Source organism: Phaeoacremonium minimum (assembly GCF_000392275.1).
Source record: "Phaeoacremonium minimum UCRPA7 unplaced genomic scaffold PA7_03_scaffold_597, whole genome shotgun sequence".
Classification (NCBI taxonomy): Eukaryota; Fungi; Ascomycota; class Sordariomycetes; order Togniniales; family Togniniaceae; genus Phaeoacremonium; species Phaeoacremonium minimum.
The window spans coordinates 144,443-159,275 of NW_006921499.1; the positions used below are offsets into that span (position 1 = coordinate 144,443).

The 14,833-nt window shown below is 52.5% G+C and overlaps 4 protein-coding genes across 4 annotated transcripts; 1 reads left to right on the forward strand and 3 right to left on the reverse strand.

Annotated features, from left to right (window-relative positions):
• Nucleotides 1–110: 110 nt before the first annotated feature.
• UCRPA7_8501 (putative pyrazinamidase nicotinamidase protein) lies at nt 111–1,075 on the reverse strand (the record flags this gene model as incomplete). Its single annotated transcript, XM_007921014.1, has 2 exons — nt 111–728; nt 1,061–1,075. 2 exons carry the CDS (start codon nt 1,073–1,075, stop codon nt 111–113), a joined length of 633 nt encoding a protein of 210 aa, XP_007919205.1.
• Nucleotides 1,076–3,333: 2,258 nt separating this feature from the next.
• On the forward strand, nt 3,334–6,916 carry UCRPA7_8502 (putative 3-hydroxy-3-methylglutaryl-coenzyme a reductase protein; the record flags this gene model as incomplete). Its single annotated transcript, XM_007921015.1, has 2 exons — nt 3,334–6,473; nt 6,526–6,916. 2 exons carry the CDS (start codon nt 3,334–3,336, stop codon nt 6,914–6,916), a joined length of 3,531 nt encoding a protein of 1,176 aa, XP_007919206.1.
• A 681-nt stretch (nt 6,917–7,597) lies between these two features.
• UCRPA7_8503 (putative heat shock protein sti1 protein) lies at nt 7,598–9,804 on the reverse strand (the record flags this gene model as incomplete). Its single annotated transcript, XM_007921016.1, has 5 exons — nt 7,598–7,750; nt 7,814–9,057; nt 9,115–9,422; nt 9,525–9,644; nt 9,785–9,804. The coding sequence occupies 5 exons, from the start codon at nt 9,802–9,804 to the stop codon at nt 7,598–7,600; spliced, it is 1,845 nt and encodes a 614-aa protein (XP_007919207.1).
• A 1,268-nt stretch (nt 9,805–11,072) lies between these two features.
• On the reverse strand, nt 11,073–12,980 carry UCRPA7_8504 (hypothetical protein; the record flags this gene model as incomplete). Its single annotated transcript, XM_007921017.1, has 1 exon — nt 11,073–12,980. The coding sequence occupies one exon, from the start codon at nt 12,978–12,980 to the stop codon at nt 11,073–11,075; it is 1,908 nt and encodes a 635-aa protein (XP_007919208.1).
• Nucleotides 12,981–14,833: the final 1,853 nt, after the last annotated feature.

Genomic DNA, 14,833 nt, shown 5'->3' on the forward strand with positions numbered 1-14,833 from the left:
CCATATTGTTGCGGTCTCCAGCTCACTCCACTTTGTCCAAACATTTAGACATGTGGCTGTACATATATCCACCTGCTCCTCCTCACCGTGCCATTTGCGATGTTGATGGGTCATCCCTTAAGCTTCGCAACCTCTGGGCCATCAGCGCTGACAACCACAACCCCTTTCTGTTGCAGCTCTGCTTTGCACTCCTCCCACTTTGGTGCATCTACTGCTCTAGTGCCCTCCTCAACGACATATGTGGTGAAGCCCTCTTTTGCCGCGTCCATGGCGGTACATTTTACGCAGTAGTCGAAAGCCAGGCCGACCACATACACATGTGTGACGCCCTTCTCCTTCAAGACGCCCGCCAGCCCAGAGTCACTGACCCTCGGCGCCTCAAACGGATCGTAGAAAGCGCTGTACATTTCTACCCGCGGGTCTGTGCCCTTCTTGATTACGGTCTCGACCTTGTCAGCCTCCAGCTCCGGAATCAGCTCGGCGCCAGTGGTGTTCTGCACACAGTGAACGGGCCACAGGCGTGTGGAGTAGCTCTCGGAGGCATTATCAGGGTTGACGACGGTGGCGAAGTCGACGAAGGGCTGCTTGTCGGCATGGTTGGAAGCGAAGGAGATGTGGTCGGCTGGATGCCAGTCTTGCGTGGCGATCTTGGCTACGAATGGGAGGGAGAGGAGAGAGTTGATAAGTGGCGCAACATCGCGACCTTCATTAACCGCGAGTGCACCGTTCTGAGGGACTTGTCAGTCGATTCTTGCATGAAATACTGGATTCACAAGTGTAGGGACTTACAGGTGGACAGAAGTCTTCTTGAAGGTCGACAACTATCAGAGCTGGCTTGAAGGGCTCGTCTGCCATGGTCAACAAGGCTTCACCAGGCTTTTGACTTGGAGAGTCTCTCGCGTGAGTCTATGGCGTTGATCTAATTATGACCGGCTCTGCAAAGACAAGATGTGATCATGTCCATGGTAGTATCACCATGTGCTACCTCGGACCAGCCTCATATCGTTCGAGGTCTGACAATTGGCCGTCTTCAGATCTGAGATAACAGTGCACAGCTTACCTTATCTACATCCATCGACACACTGAATGCGGGGTCCTCGACGCATTATCAGCGAAATGTTTGGCGGGGCAGGTACCCGACTGACTACTAGGTACTCAGGCACGCTCCATCATGCCTTCCAATCTTAATCTCCGACGGACTTTGGCAAGAAAGTCAACTACCAAATAATGTACTCTCTACTGCATAGTAGATCCCTTCGTGGGATGCCATGGTTCATGCAATCTTCGACTCTCAAATTTATATGAATCACGTCCAGATTACATCGCTTCTCCTGAATATGAGAGATGTTCGTAATTGCATCAGACCTTCGACTCCGAGTCCGCAAAGAAGCAGATCGGCAGCCACTTCGCGAGCTTAGCCATTACAGGGTAGTCAGGCCTGGGAATCTCAATCAAAAGGCAGGAGGGGACCACCTAGACCCTGCCTAGCTGAAGCTGGCAGCTGCAGAAATTTAGTTTGATTAGGCACGGAAAGCACGATAAAGACGATAAGGGATCGCGACTGCCCACATGCCACCTCGTTACTCTAGGCTGTGCGTGGGTGCATCCAAAACTGAAGTGTCTTGATATTGTTCTTTCCTTATGAAGTACGTAGCTGTAGCTGTCTATTCAATTTGTTCGTTACACACCAACGGGCCAACAGGCAGGAAAGCGCGATTGAGGGCCACAGCAATGGTGCTACCGGAATGGCTTGGCTAATTGCCCTCCAACGTTAACAAAGCAGGGAAGTTAGTGAGGGAACTAAAGAGGCCTTTTAGGTAAGTCCAACAATATGTAGGCAATTAGCTCATTTTTACTGTACCTAAATGTGTGTGAGATTGGATCAGCAGATGCCATCGCTGTCAACATCTCGATGCTTAGAGGACAAAGAAACACCTACCCAGGGACAGTAGAAGGTGAACAATATCAGGAGGAAATCGTTGGGGAGCATCGGTGCCGGATCGCTCCTTCTTGACCTTCCAGATTGCTTGACCTTGACCTTGACCGCCCTCGTCGATTCTTCACCGGAGAGAGAAAGGAACCTGGGAAAGAAAGAAACACTAACCACGCTGAGACAAACAGACTGACATCAAGAGCGGGCGATCAGCCACGCGGAACCAGGTTCAGAGGCAAAGTTGGGCCTATCAGACCGCTAAATTGCGTTGCCGGGGGCCTTGCAAATTGGCCTGATGGAACTAGGCGTGTTAGTGCACGTTTGGGCGTGTGGTACAGTACCTAGGGAGCGAATCTGAGAACGTTGGTAGTGGAGATACCAAGGAGGATGCCATTGAATGCTACTGATTACTGCCCTGGATCTTCTCTTACAGTAGGAGCGAGGAGGGACGGGCCCAAAAGCCCCTTCCTTTTCGTGTAACCGTGCAGCAGCAGCAGCAGCAGCAGCAGCACTAGGTCTAGGTACCTAGGTAGCACACCACCTGCAGGCTGCTGGGAAGTACAGCAGCCTGCCGCAAGAAGGAGCAACAGCGACGCGGGAAATTCTTTTTTTAATCGGCCCTCATATCATCACCACCACCACCGCACTACTGCTTTCTTACCTCTACCTCTCTACCTACCGCCACACCACCACCACCACCACCACCGCCATCATCCCGTCCCGTCCTCCGATTCCCTCCTACCTACGAGCCGAACGGCAGCAGCTGCCTCCTCCGCCTCGTCTTTTTAAGCTTCGAGGCTCAGACTCAACAGAGGACAACTCTGCACAACGAATCCCTCCAGTCTTTCTGCTCCTTAGGCTTGCCTCTCTTCCATCTTTAGACACCAGACACCCGCTGCGTGGTACCTGTTGTGTTGTAATTCGCACCGCCGACCAGTCACATCGAGTCTGCCGCACGCCGTCACCGCTCCTCCTGTTCCACGACAACTGCAAATTGACCCGTCCCTCGACCCCTTGAGGATTCCTGTGTGCTATTTCTCGAGTCTGGCGGAGGACGTAATATCGTGAACGCGAAAATCAGATTGAATTGGTAGGCTTTGCCCTGTCCCCAGCCATCTGCATCTTTCTCGCTGTTGCACCTTTTCATACCATACTGCACTGCTCTGGTATATCTCTTATGCGACGGTGAAGAGCTTCAAGTTTTCACACTGTTCTCCAACATGTCGGCGGCTCGCCGTGTTCGTTTTGCGCTTCCTGCTTCTTCACCAACGACATCTTCGCGTGTGTGCTCACAAAAATACTCAGACCCGCTCAAGAGACTACCCCTGACCCACGACTGCCCCGGCTGCCAATGCATTCAGTGTAGTCCAGCCCCCGAATTGGCCCGCGATCTCTTCAACATGATCTCCTCCGTTATTCCCTCCCGATTTCGGGGCGAACAGCCCGCTGTTCAGGCTGGTCCCCCCTCATGGCTCAACACCAAGATCACGCCCCTGCTCCAGCTCCTGTCCAAGATCACCTCCTCGCATCCAATCCACACCGTGGTTGTGGTTGCACTGCTCGCCAGCTCGACCTACCTTGGTCTTCTCGAGGAGAGCCTTTTTGATGCCACTATCAGCGTTCGCAAGGCTGACTGGTCGTCCTTGACCGAGGGCAGCAGAAGCTTGCGCGCCGGTCCCGACTCTGCGTGGAAATGGCAGTCTCACGATGCTGATGCAGTTGTTGGCAAGGACGTCGACCACTTGGCGCTCTTGACTCTCGTTTTCCCCGACTCCCTCTCAAACGATGCCCCCAAGACGGCGCCTCTTGTGCATACGGTTCCGATCCCTCAGAATCTCTCCATTACCGAGCTGCCCTCCACCTCCAATTCTCTCACGACTTATTCCCAGGACAGCGCCTTGGCTTTCTCGCTCCCTTACAGCCAGGCGCCCGAGTTCCTTGCCGTTGCCCAGGAGATACCCAATGATATCCCAGGCCAGGAGACAATCGAAACCGAGCATGGAAAAGAGAAGAAGATGTGGATTATGAAGGCTGCTAGGGTTCACACAAGAAGCAGCATAGTGCGCTGGATCCAGAATGCATGGGTGGAATTCATCGACCTCCTGAAGAATGCCGAGACCCTCGACATCATCATCATGGTCCTTGGCTACCTCTCGATGCACCTGACTTTCGTTTCCTTGTTCTTGTCTATGCGCCGCATGGGCTCGAATGTATGGTTGGCCACTAGCGTCCTCTTCTCCTCGGTTTTCGCCTTCATGTTCGGTCTCATTGTTACCACCAAGCTAGGCGTGCCAATTTCCCTGGTTCTTTTGTCCGAGGGCCTGCCGTTCCTGGTCGTTACGGTTGGGTTCGAGAAGAACATTGTTTTGACTCGAGCCGTATTGTCCCATGCGATCGAGCACAAGCGCCTCCAGGATAAGGCAGGAAAGAAGGCATCTGATCCATCCTCTAGTGCGATCCAATCAGCCATTCAGGTTGCAATCAGGGAGAAGGGCTACGATATTCTGAAGGACTATGCTATCGAGATTGGTCTGCTTGTCGCTGGCGCCGCATCTGGTGTTCAGGGAGGCCTACAACAATTTTGCTTCCTGGCCGCCTGGATCCTGGTTTTTGACTGCATTCTGCTGTTCACATTCTACACAGCTATTCTCTGCATCAAGCTGGAGATCAACCGCATCAAGCGCCATGTTGAGATGCGTCGAGCATTGGAAGATGACGGGGTTAGCGGCCGTGTCGCTGAGAATGTCGCCCAGATGGCTGACGGCCAGGTCAAGCCTGGTACATCTTTGTTCGGCCGACAGATGAAGAGCACTAGTGTACCAAAGTTCAAGGTCTTGATGATTTCCGGATTTGTCCTCGTCAATGTCATCAACCTCTGCACCATCCCCTTCCGTGGTCCAAACTCCCTAGCCACGATTTCTTCTTGGACTGGTGGTCTTGGCGGACTCGTCACCGCGCCCCCAGTTGATCCCTTCAAGGTCGCTTCAAACGGACTGGATGCGATCCTAGCTTCAGCAAAGACAAACAACCAGGAAACGGTCGTGACTGTTTTAACTCCAATTAAATACGAGTTGGAGTTTCCGTCAGTTCATTATGCACTTCCTCCTATTAAGCCAGGTAGCGAGGATTCAGACCTTGGGTATGGTATGGGGGGACGAATGGTGGGCGGTATTCTAAAGAGTTTGGAAGACCCCGTTCTATCAAAATGGATCGTTGTTGCATTGGCCATGAGTGTCGCGCTAAATGGATACCTGTTCAATGCTGCGCGCTGGGGAATCAAGGATCCCAATGTTCCGGATCACCCACTTGACCCTAAGGATCTGGACCAAGCACAACGATTCAACGATACCGAGTCTGCAACCTTGCCCCTGGGCGAGTACCAGCGACCAAGACAGCAGCTTCCGGCTCAACCGCCAACACCGGCACCGACTGATGACGAAAATGATTCCCAAGTGCTTCCGCGTGCCATGTCTACGAAGTCTTTGTCAAGCTCGGCGGTTCAGAGAAGCTTCCCAGAACTCGAGAAGATGCTAGCGGAGAAGCGGGTGCCTGAAATGACAGACGAGGAAGTGGTCACACTCGCGTTGAAAGGCAAGATTCCAGGACATGGTTTGGAGAGAGCCTTGAAGGATTGCACCCGCGCCGTTAAGGTTCGGAGGACTATCATCTCACGGACAAGAGCGACTGCCGACCTTACGAGCCTGCTGGATCGATCTAAACTTCCCTATGATAACTATGCCTGGGAGCAGGTTCTGGGGGCTTGCTGTGAGAATGTCATCGGCTACATGCCAATTCCTGTGGGTGTTGCTGGACCTCTTGTCATCGACGGACAGAGTTATTTCATCCCGATGGCAACAACCGAAGGTGTCTTGGTTGCAGGCGCGAGTCGTGGATGTAAAGCCATCAACGCTGGTGGAGGTGCTGTTACTGTTCTGACTGGCGATGGCATGACCCGCGGACCATGTGTGAGCTTCGAGACGCTCGAGCGAGCTGGTGCCGCTAAGCTTTGGCTTGATTCTCCGGCTGGACAGAACATGATGAAGAAGGCATTCGATTCCACGAGTCGTTTTGCGAGGTTGGCGTCGATGAAGACAGCACTGGCTGGCACCAATCTCTATATTCGATTCAAGACAACAACTGGAGATGCCATGGGAATGAACATGATTTCAAAGGGTGTCGAGCATGCCCTCTCAGTCATGTCAACAGAGGGTGGCTTCCCGGATATGGATATTGTTTCCGTTTCTGGAAACTACTGCATTGATAAAAAGCCAGCTGCTATTAACTGGATTGAGGGACGTGGCAAGAGTGTTGTGGCAGAAGCGATCATTCCGGGCGACATTGTCAAGAATGTTCTTAAAACTGACGTTGATACGCTCGTGGATCTCAACATCTCCAAGAACTTCATTGGCTCAGCCATGGCAGCCAGTGTTGGAGGGTTCAACGCTCACGCAGCGAATATTGTTACGGCGATCTTTATTGCTACCGGTCAAGATCCCGCGCAGGTGGTGGAGAGTGCGAACTGTATCACCATCATGAAGAAGTAAGTGACATTATTAATCCTTTACAAGCGACTTTCACTGACATATAAACAGCCTGCGCGGATCTCTCCAGATCTCCGTTTCAATGCCTTCCATTGAGGTTGGCACGTTAGGTGGTGGCACGATCCTTGAACCGCAAGGCGCTATGCTTGATCTACTTGGCGTCCGTGGGCCCCATCCTACCAACCCCGGAGAGAACGCTCGCCGACTTGCTCGAATTGTCGCTGCGTCTGTTATGGCGGGCGAACTCTCACTTTGCAGTGCTCTTGCTGCCGGCCACTTGGTGAGAGCTCACATGGCTCTCAACCGCTCCGCTCCCCCAACCAGGAGTAACACTCCTGCCCCGTCATCTAGCGGCGCAATGACCCCTGTCGGACTCGCCATGACGAGTGCCGTTGAGAAGGCTGTCAAGAGCCCTGCTGCTGTTGAGCGAGCCAGGCGCTAAGCAGGTGATTTGTATTCGAGGAGGTTAATCCATAATCTTGAGCGGCGCGAACAATGCCGTGTATATATACGCTTAGAGACAACAAGATACAGGTTCTTGATTATATGGAGTTGAGTTCAGCATGGTGTCGGACCTGGCGCATGATACAAGACACAGCTCCAAAGCAGGTCACATAACCCCAACAGAAAGACAAGGGAAGGCAAACCAAGGATGTCGTCGGCAATGCGACCAGAAATGCATTGACTCCCGTGATAGATACGGAAATACAGGAGGTCCTGACACATTCCGTACATAGACCTGAGAACAATCAAATCAATAATCTATTTTGTTAATCCATATCTGCAAACCATTTACGCGAAAGCGAGCATGTGGGTGTATCATGTCTTTTGTCATTATTTAGCTGTATTTCCGGCTAGGATTACAAAAACCTGGCAAATTTGGTCCTGCTCCATCTGTCAACTCAACAAGCGATACAATACAACGCCTCGCCTCCTGCACGGCTGCTCTGGGGGTGTGGTAGTAGAACGTCGCTTCCGAAACTCGGCATGTGCGCCAGCAAACTCCGCTTGCATGGCATCATATCTCACGAGATGTGATCACCTCAGCTGTGGTCATGCATACTGTCAACTACTCACTTGATCAGCCGTCCTCCAATTTTCTACCCCTGCGCTTGTCCTTACTCTACCGACCGACGCGGATAACACCGGCAGCAATGAGCTTCTGGATCTTGGACCGCACGCTGGGGTTCTTCATGTGCTCGGAAAGAGCGGCCGGGTCAGACTGCGCCTGCTGCAGGATGGCCTGCATGACGGGGTCTTGCATGATGCTCATAATCTGTCGCGGCAATTAGTCACCAGGATCGTACTTTCTTGGCTTGTTGAATGTAGGGTCACTTACGTCAGGATCACGCGCGAGACGCTCGCGCGTCTGGTCCTCGGTCTCGTTCTCACGGGCCGCGTACATGGCCGTGATGGCCTTCTGCTGCTGCTGCTCGATCTCGCGGGCGTTGGCGCCGGCGTGGTGCTCGGCGTCGACCTGACTGGCCTCGGTGCAGGCGTCGAGGCACTTGCTGTACTCGCGCATGCCAAAGTACGCCTGGGCCTTGCGGATGTAGGCGCGGATGAACTTGGGGTCGCGCTTGATGGCGGCGTCGCAGTCGTCGAGGGCGCTGGGGAACTCGAGCAGCTTGACGAAGGCGGCGGCGCGGTTGCTGTACCCGCGCGGGTCCTCGGGCGCCCGCTTGATCATCTCGCTGTACGCGGCCACGGCGCCGGGCCAGTCGGACGCCTTGAACTTGGCATTGCCCTCCTCGCGCGCCTCCTCCGCCTTGGCCGGATCCACGTACGCCTTCTTGGCGTCCTCGATCTTCTTGCGCTCGGCGGCACGCAGCTTGTTGACTACGTCCGGCGTGCGGTGCTCGCGGAGGGACATGTTGTAGTGCTCGACTGCCTTCTCCAGGTCGCCCTGCTTCTCGTACGCGGACCCAATGCGCGCGTAGCTCTTGGCGATCACCTTGAAGTCGGCGTACAGCGACCGGCCCTCCTCCACGGCCTTGGTGCAGGTCTCGACGCAGGCGGCATAGTCGCCCTTCTCAAAGTACGCAGCGCCCAGGTTGTTGAGGTAGGTGATGTCCTTGTGCAGATCCCACGCCTTCTGGTAGTGCTCGATCGCGGCGTCGAAGTTGCGCTTCTTGTAGTTCTCCGTGCCGATGGCCTTTTCCTTGTCGGCTTCCTCCTTGGCCTTCTTGGCGGCAACGGCCTCCTCGTCCTCCTCAATCGGCTCCGGTTCGGGCTCGGGCTCGGGGGCCTTCTTCTGCGGGGGTGGAGTGTATTTCGGTGGCGGAGCATCTGGCATCTCCTCCTCAACCTCGGTGGGCCTAGACGAGGCGCCGGCAGCACCACCCTCAGGCGGCATCGCCATATCCATGTCCACACCCATGAGGACGCCAAGAACCTGGATCATCCGCGGGTCGCTGAAGAGCTCCTGTGTGTTCTTGGGGTTGTTGCGGATGGCTTGTAGCTTGGCCATGAAGGTCGGGTCTGCGAGGAGGGCGCTGGTCTTGGGATTCGAGGCGAGCTTCTGGATCAGCTGAGGGTCGTTGAACATCTGTCCGAGGCCGCCAGACGGATCACCGCCCATGCCTGGGGAGGTAAGTCAGCATGTCACAATATGGCTTTGCAGCAGCGATTGGCACCTACCTGGCATGCCCGCCTCCTGCTCCATCGCTCTCTGCACGCTGGCGAGATCATTCTTGAGGCCTGCATTGTTTGGGTCCAGCTTGAGGCCCTCCTCGTAGGCGTCGTTGGCACCGAGCAGATCACGCTTTCCGTACAGAGCTGCGCCCTTGCGGCTCCAGCCCTTTGGCCAGTCGGGCTTGATCTCTGTGGTCTTCTCGGCGTCCTTCAGCGCATTGTCCCACTCCTTCTTGGAGGCGTAGGCGGCGGATCGGTTGCTGTAGAGGATGTGGTTCTCGGGTGTGATGGCGATGGCCTTGGTGAAGTAGTCACTGGAAGGGAAGGGATGTCAGCATGCGAGTTTTCTATAGTATTTTAAAATGGAGTGACTGTGTTGTATTGCTAGGAAGGGAGGCAGGCCGGGGCAGACTTACATAGCCTCGTCGAAGTTCTTTGCGGCGATGGCCTTGTTGCCCAGAGCTTTGAGCTCGTCGGCGGTCGACATGGCTGCTGGTGTGAAGGCAAAGTTGATGTTGGAGAAGGTCGGTCCGGATCTGTTTGGGATCTGTATGGGATTGAGGTTCTCGGGGTTTGCAGGGCCACACTCGAAAGTCTTGTCGTTGGAGATCGATCAGGCAGAGAGAGTGAGCTGGAGGAGAGCCGTAGCAAAATAAAAGCAGTGCAGCCCACTCACTGGTAAGGCGAAGCTTCCATCGAAAGGCCTAGAAATCTCGGGTGGGGTAGGAAATGATTGGACGGGGAGCTTGTAGTGGGGTCCCACCAGGGCCGGGGTTCAATCTTGGCGGCCTACATACAACCTACGAGACCTCAACCATGACTTCAGCCACCAAAAAGGACACCCAAAAAATCGATGATATACACTGTTCTACGAAATGTAGGACATCTTTATCATACTCATACTCACTGTTTCAAATATGTAATAGAAATTTATTTTTGCGTTCTGCACACATAAAGAGCGTGGAGTATCGTTTTAATCAATAGTCTCGCATATAAACAAAGTCGGGGAACAACGGCTCCCTCAAACCCCAGGTTTCTGGAAAAGGGCGTTTTAAGATCTCCAGCATCCAACGTCTGAGCTCACATTCACCTTGGACTTTGTACTTATACTAAGGATCATAAAGTGATTGGAAAAACAAGGGTCGAGCGCCATGATTCCTCACATCTGATATTGATATATGTCACTATTTCATCATTAACCCTTGCGTTCGTCAAGGTGCATCACCTGGTGACATACTCACATGGCGTGGTTTGAATCAAAGTTTCATGAGACGACCTCATGCTCGCTTTTCTGCGCAGTCTGTGCATCCCTCCGCGCCATTGATCCATTCTCCACACCCTGTACATGTCGCGTTTGACTCTGCCATATCTCGTTGTGTAACTCAAGATGTTTGTACAAGATGGTCTTAGGGGAGGGTATTCGATGAACAGAAGTTGAAAATGGAGGATAAGATATTGATTCAGACCTAATATATCCTTTTAAATGCTGAAGTGGTGCTGATTAAATACTGCTGCACAAATATGCCTGATAGCGGCTGCGGCGAGGCTCGGCGAATTTTGAATTTAGGGATCAAAGTCCACGCTTCTAAAGTGGAAGCGGATTGCAATTATTCTGTCTGACCCATATCCGAACGTCTAGAGTACTATCTGTGCTAAGCAATAGCAGTTTCGAAGACTCTGAGCGACCGATAAGCGGCCTTCAGGTGGTGGATATAAAACGCCATCTATGACCACTCGTCTCATGCAAACCAGCAATGTAGCATGAAGTTGGATCCTTTGGGGCATCCCCAAAACCATGCCTGGTGATTGTCTTGAACCCATCAAAACAAAGAATAAAAAAGTCAAATCCCCGCAAATGCCTCCGCCAGTATGATAAGAAAGAGAGAGAAAAGAGAAGGAAGAAAAAGCAGTCAATGGCTGCCGTCGGTGCGTGTAGTCCCATAGCGATGCCGACAACCAAGCTCTCAAGTCGTTCGCGTATCAGTCCAATTCATATGCGCCCAGACTTCGCCGTTCTCATCCGGGTGAGGAAAGTCCTTGTCCCCCGCCGCTTTCATATCAGATGGACCCGCATGGTGCACAATCGCCTCAGCATGGTCGCGAGCCGCGCAAAGCATGTCGATAAGTCTCTCCACGGTGAACTCATCGCGCTTTGGAATTTTGTCACCAATTTCCCGGCGCATCTCCAAGTTGAAAGCTACCAAGTAAGCTCTGATCAACGGCAGGTCGACCGATGAACCAGTGAGACGAAGTCCCTTTAACATCCACGCGAGCGTCTTCGGCTTCATGCCCTCGGTGTCTGCTTTCAGGTAGGGGAAGATGCTGTATAGTTCAGCAAGCATCTTGGAGCAATCTTTGTCGTGGATCTTGTCTGGAATATTCAGCGAAACTGTCAGAGCGGATCCGTGAGCCGGCCCCTCTTTCTTGTCTAAGCACTTTGCCAGAGTGTGAATCTGGTGAAGCAAAGCTCCCTGTCCTCGTTTCTGTAGCTTGTCGATTAGGGCCTTCAGCACCTTGGCCACTCTGTTGGTGTACTGTTGCTGATAGTTGTCATCATCAGCGATGTATCCATCGTCTTCCAGAGCACGGTGGCGTTTGGGCTTTGACCTGTGGCTCTCTGGGTCTAGGATCTTCGGATGGACTGGCATTGCGTTGGCGCCTTTGCCGTTCGCGCGAACGGCAGCATCAGCAACCCGCTCTGTAACTTGATTCTGGATACTGATTTCCTTGATCCCAAGTCCTACTTCATCACCAATCTCTGTTAGAGGGCTAAAGGCTCTTAAGTCTCTCGGCTCTGAGAGATCGGAAGATGTATCCCGAATCGAGATGATATTGGAGCACGCGACCGGCATAGCTGAGACCGTATGAGATGGTCCCTGGTCCTGAACGATCTTGGAGCCTTTCTTCGTTGTTGCCTGCTCAACGCTTTGCTGAAGTTCTTGATCCATGTAGACATGAATGCCGAGCATGTCCACCTGCTGTAAGGCGTTAGTCGTATTCATCTCCTCGTCATGGCCGGGCACCACATTCGCCTCAACTGCAAGTTGATTATCAGCTTGCTGATCAGATTCGATGGGTGCATTCTGTTTAGCGTCATTCTCGTGTTCGTTGACAGAAACTTTAGAATCGTCGGCAGTGTGGTCGTCCTCAACTTCAGGTACTCCCTGATTTGCCGGTTGAGGGGTTTCGATAGGGCCTCCAATCCGATCATAGGCTTCTTGCGCTTTGCTGTACGAGGCAACCCAACGATCTCTCTGGGATTTCTTGAAGTCGTCTCGGAACTCTCTGAAGAAGTAAATCTGTTCACTGTTGACCATGTAGCCAGTGCTCAAGCCTGAGACGGCATGTGGGTGGTTTAACGCCCAGAAGGAATATCCCTTCACCTTCTTCACCACGACACGTTTCGCGCGCGGATCGAAGGAGATGATGTCCGCAGCCTTGGGCTCCCGCAACAAGTCCCAGTTTCGGCCGGCTTTGCGTTTGGTCGCGCGTGCTTCGTTCGGTAGATTATCTGCAGTGGGGTGATCGTCCTTGGAAGCAGAAGCAGATCCCTCAGCGGGCTCAATCTTGCTCGAAGCTCCTTCCTCCTGCTTGATGGCCGCCAACTTGTCGCTACCGAGAGCCATACCCACCCAAATGCAGTCTGTGGTCTTGGGCGGCTTGACAGGAGCTGTCTCTGCGGCAGTCGGGACCAGCGGAGTAGTGCCCTCTCGGTCTTCCTCGCTGAGGAGAGCTTGAGTAGAAGCTGAATGGAAGTTGCGAACGTGCAAAATGGTACCTTTGGTGTATTCTTGCGGCACGCAATGGTCATACACCCGACGACAGTTGTTGATCGCGTATTTGTCGAGGAAGTGAAGGTCTGGTGAATCCATCTTGACGTCTATCGGGCGGACACGGAAGGTGAGTGCTTCCTGATATGGATATTTGCGTCCTCCACTTATAGCCAAGATGGCTCTCTCTCTGGACTGCCTCAGGACCAGAGTATCTTCTGTAGTTTAAACTGGAAGATGAGGATGGGAAGGAGAAGGTAATACGAGATAGGTGTTGGAGACGAAGGAGTGGAGATAGTTGAGCGTTACAGGATTCCGAGAAGCCACAAAAAGAAGGAACGGTTTTGGGGATTCAGGTAGGAGCCTAGATCGTTCTAGAAAGCATAAATCTGCAATGAGGACCTTAGATCAGACGGAAAGGATAGGCGGTCTGCTGCCTGGGTCGAAGGCGTGAAGTAAGTCAGTAAACTGACTGCAATATGAGGACTGGGAGCCGCAAATGCAAGATGAGAACTATTACCTAGTTTTTAATAAGTGAGAAGTGGAAGATGTTTTCAAGGAGGAAGTAGGTACTAGAGCGTGGTGGCAAGACGTAAACTGAGAATATTGAAGCTTCCACAACCTGTCAAGGAGTAGATAATCTGGCAGTATGGTAAGTCGGCGGACAATGAAGGGTAGATACCAAGTGACAAAGTGTGATACTGACATCAATTTACTGGTCATGTCTGCCTAATGACCGCAACTTCGATCTCCAGAACCAAAAGATGAAGGGGGCAGGAAGGCTTAACACAATAAAAAGCAGAGCCAGAAGTGAGTTTCCCCAACCGTAGCCCAAATGATTATTAACTGTGGTTCAAAGAAGGGGAAGACGAAGCCAAAGACATTCGACAGCACACGAGATGCGGAGGCTGCATGCTTGACTCGTCGAGCAAATAAGCTAACAACCCCTGGGCCACAATAAAGCATCCCGTCACAACGATGACGGCCCCAATGTCTACATGACCCAAGTTATTCCCGCTTCCGCTGACCATCCATACCATAGACGCCCAGCAGGCATCAGAATGGAGCCAAGCAACATATACGGTGCTCGATGTTCTAGTACTGCCACTCCGTTGTTCTGAGCCGTGAGCCGCTTCTACGTATAGTCCATCAGACGGCCTCCAACCTGTGCGGGTATGGTCGTTCCAAGAGTGATGGAAATGTAATGCAAACTACTAATCAGCTCAGATCAGTGATACTTATCTAGGAAGAGGGTAGCGAATGTTGAAAGAAGTAGTGTGTACACACCAAAGTTGACGGCCATCACAAATGCAATGAGTTGGATAACAGGACGGTAGATCAGAAGTTGTATAGGTCGAAACAGGTTGACGCGAAGCTTCCCAAGTAGATCGACATAGAAAGCTTTCGTAAATGGAGTCTCGTGTCTTCTAGGGGAGGGGGTCTTGAGCAGCAGCCAGCCGCGTTAAGGGGTGAGGGGCATAAGACTCCCGGAGAAGCAGGGCACCAATGACTGTAATCGCGGCATCGAACATTGAGAGAACCCAGAAGAGCTAGTGCCATTGGATCTGATCAGATAAAACACCGCCTATGATGAGGCCAAGAGCGGGACCGAGATAGGGTAACAGAGTTGCTGGAGCTAAAGGCTTTCCGCGATCCTTGGCGTGATACATATCTGCCATGATAGGACCGGTGAGCTGTATGCGACGATTAATGGGAAGAACCTTTACCAGTGACAAATAACGCCATACCGCAACAGCCTTATACATTTCCCGAAAGTTGCCCTGAGCAATTGCCTTTGTCGTACATTAACCTAAGCTGATACTGCTTTAACCTAAGCGTAGGGTAAGCTAGCATCCGCCTCAGGTATATATCAGGGGCCTCGTTATTTTGGCCACCTCGGCTAAAGTTGCCATCTACCAAAAGATGGAAACAACCATGTAAGGATAGTCTTTAAG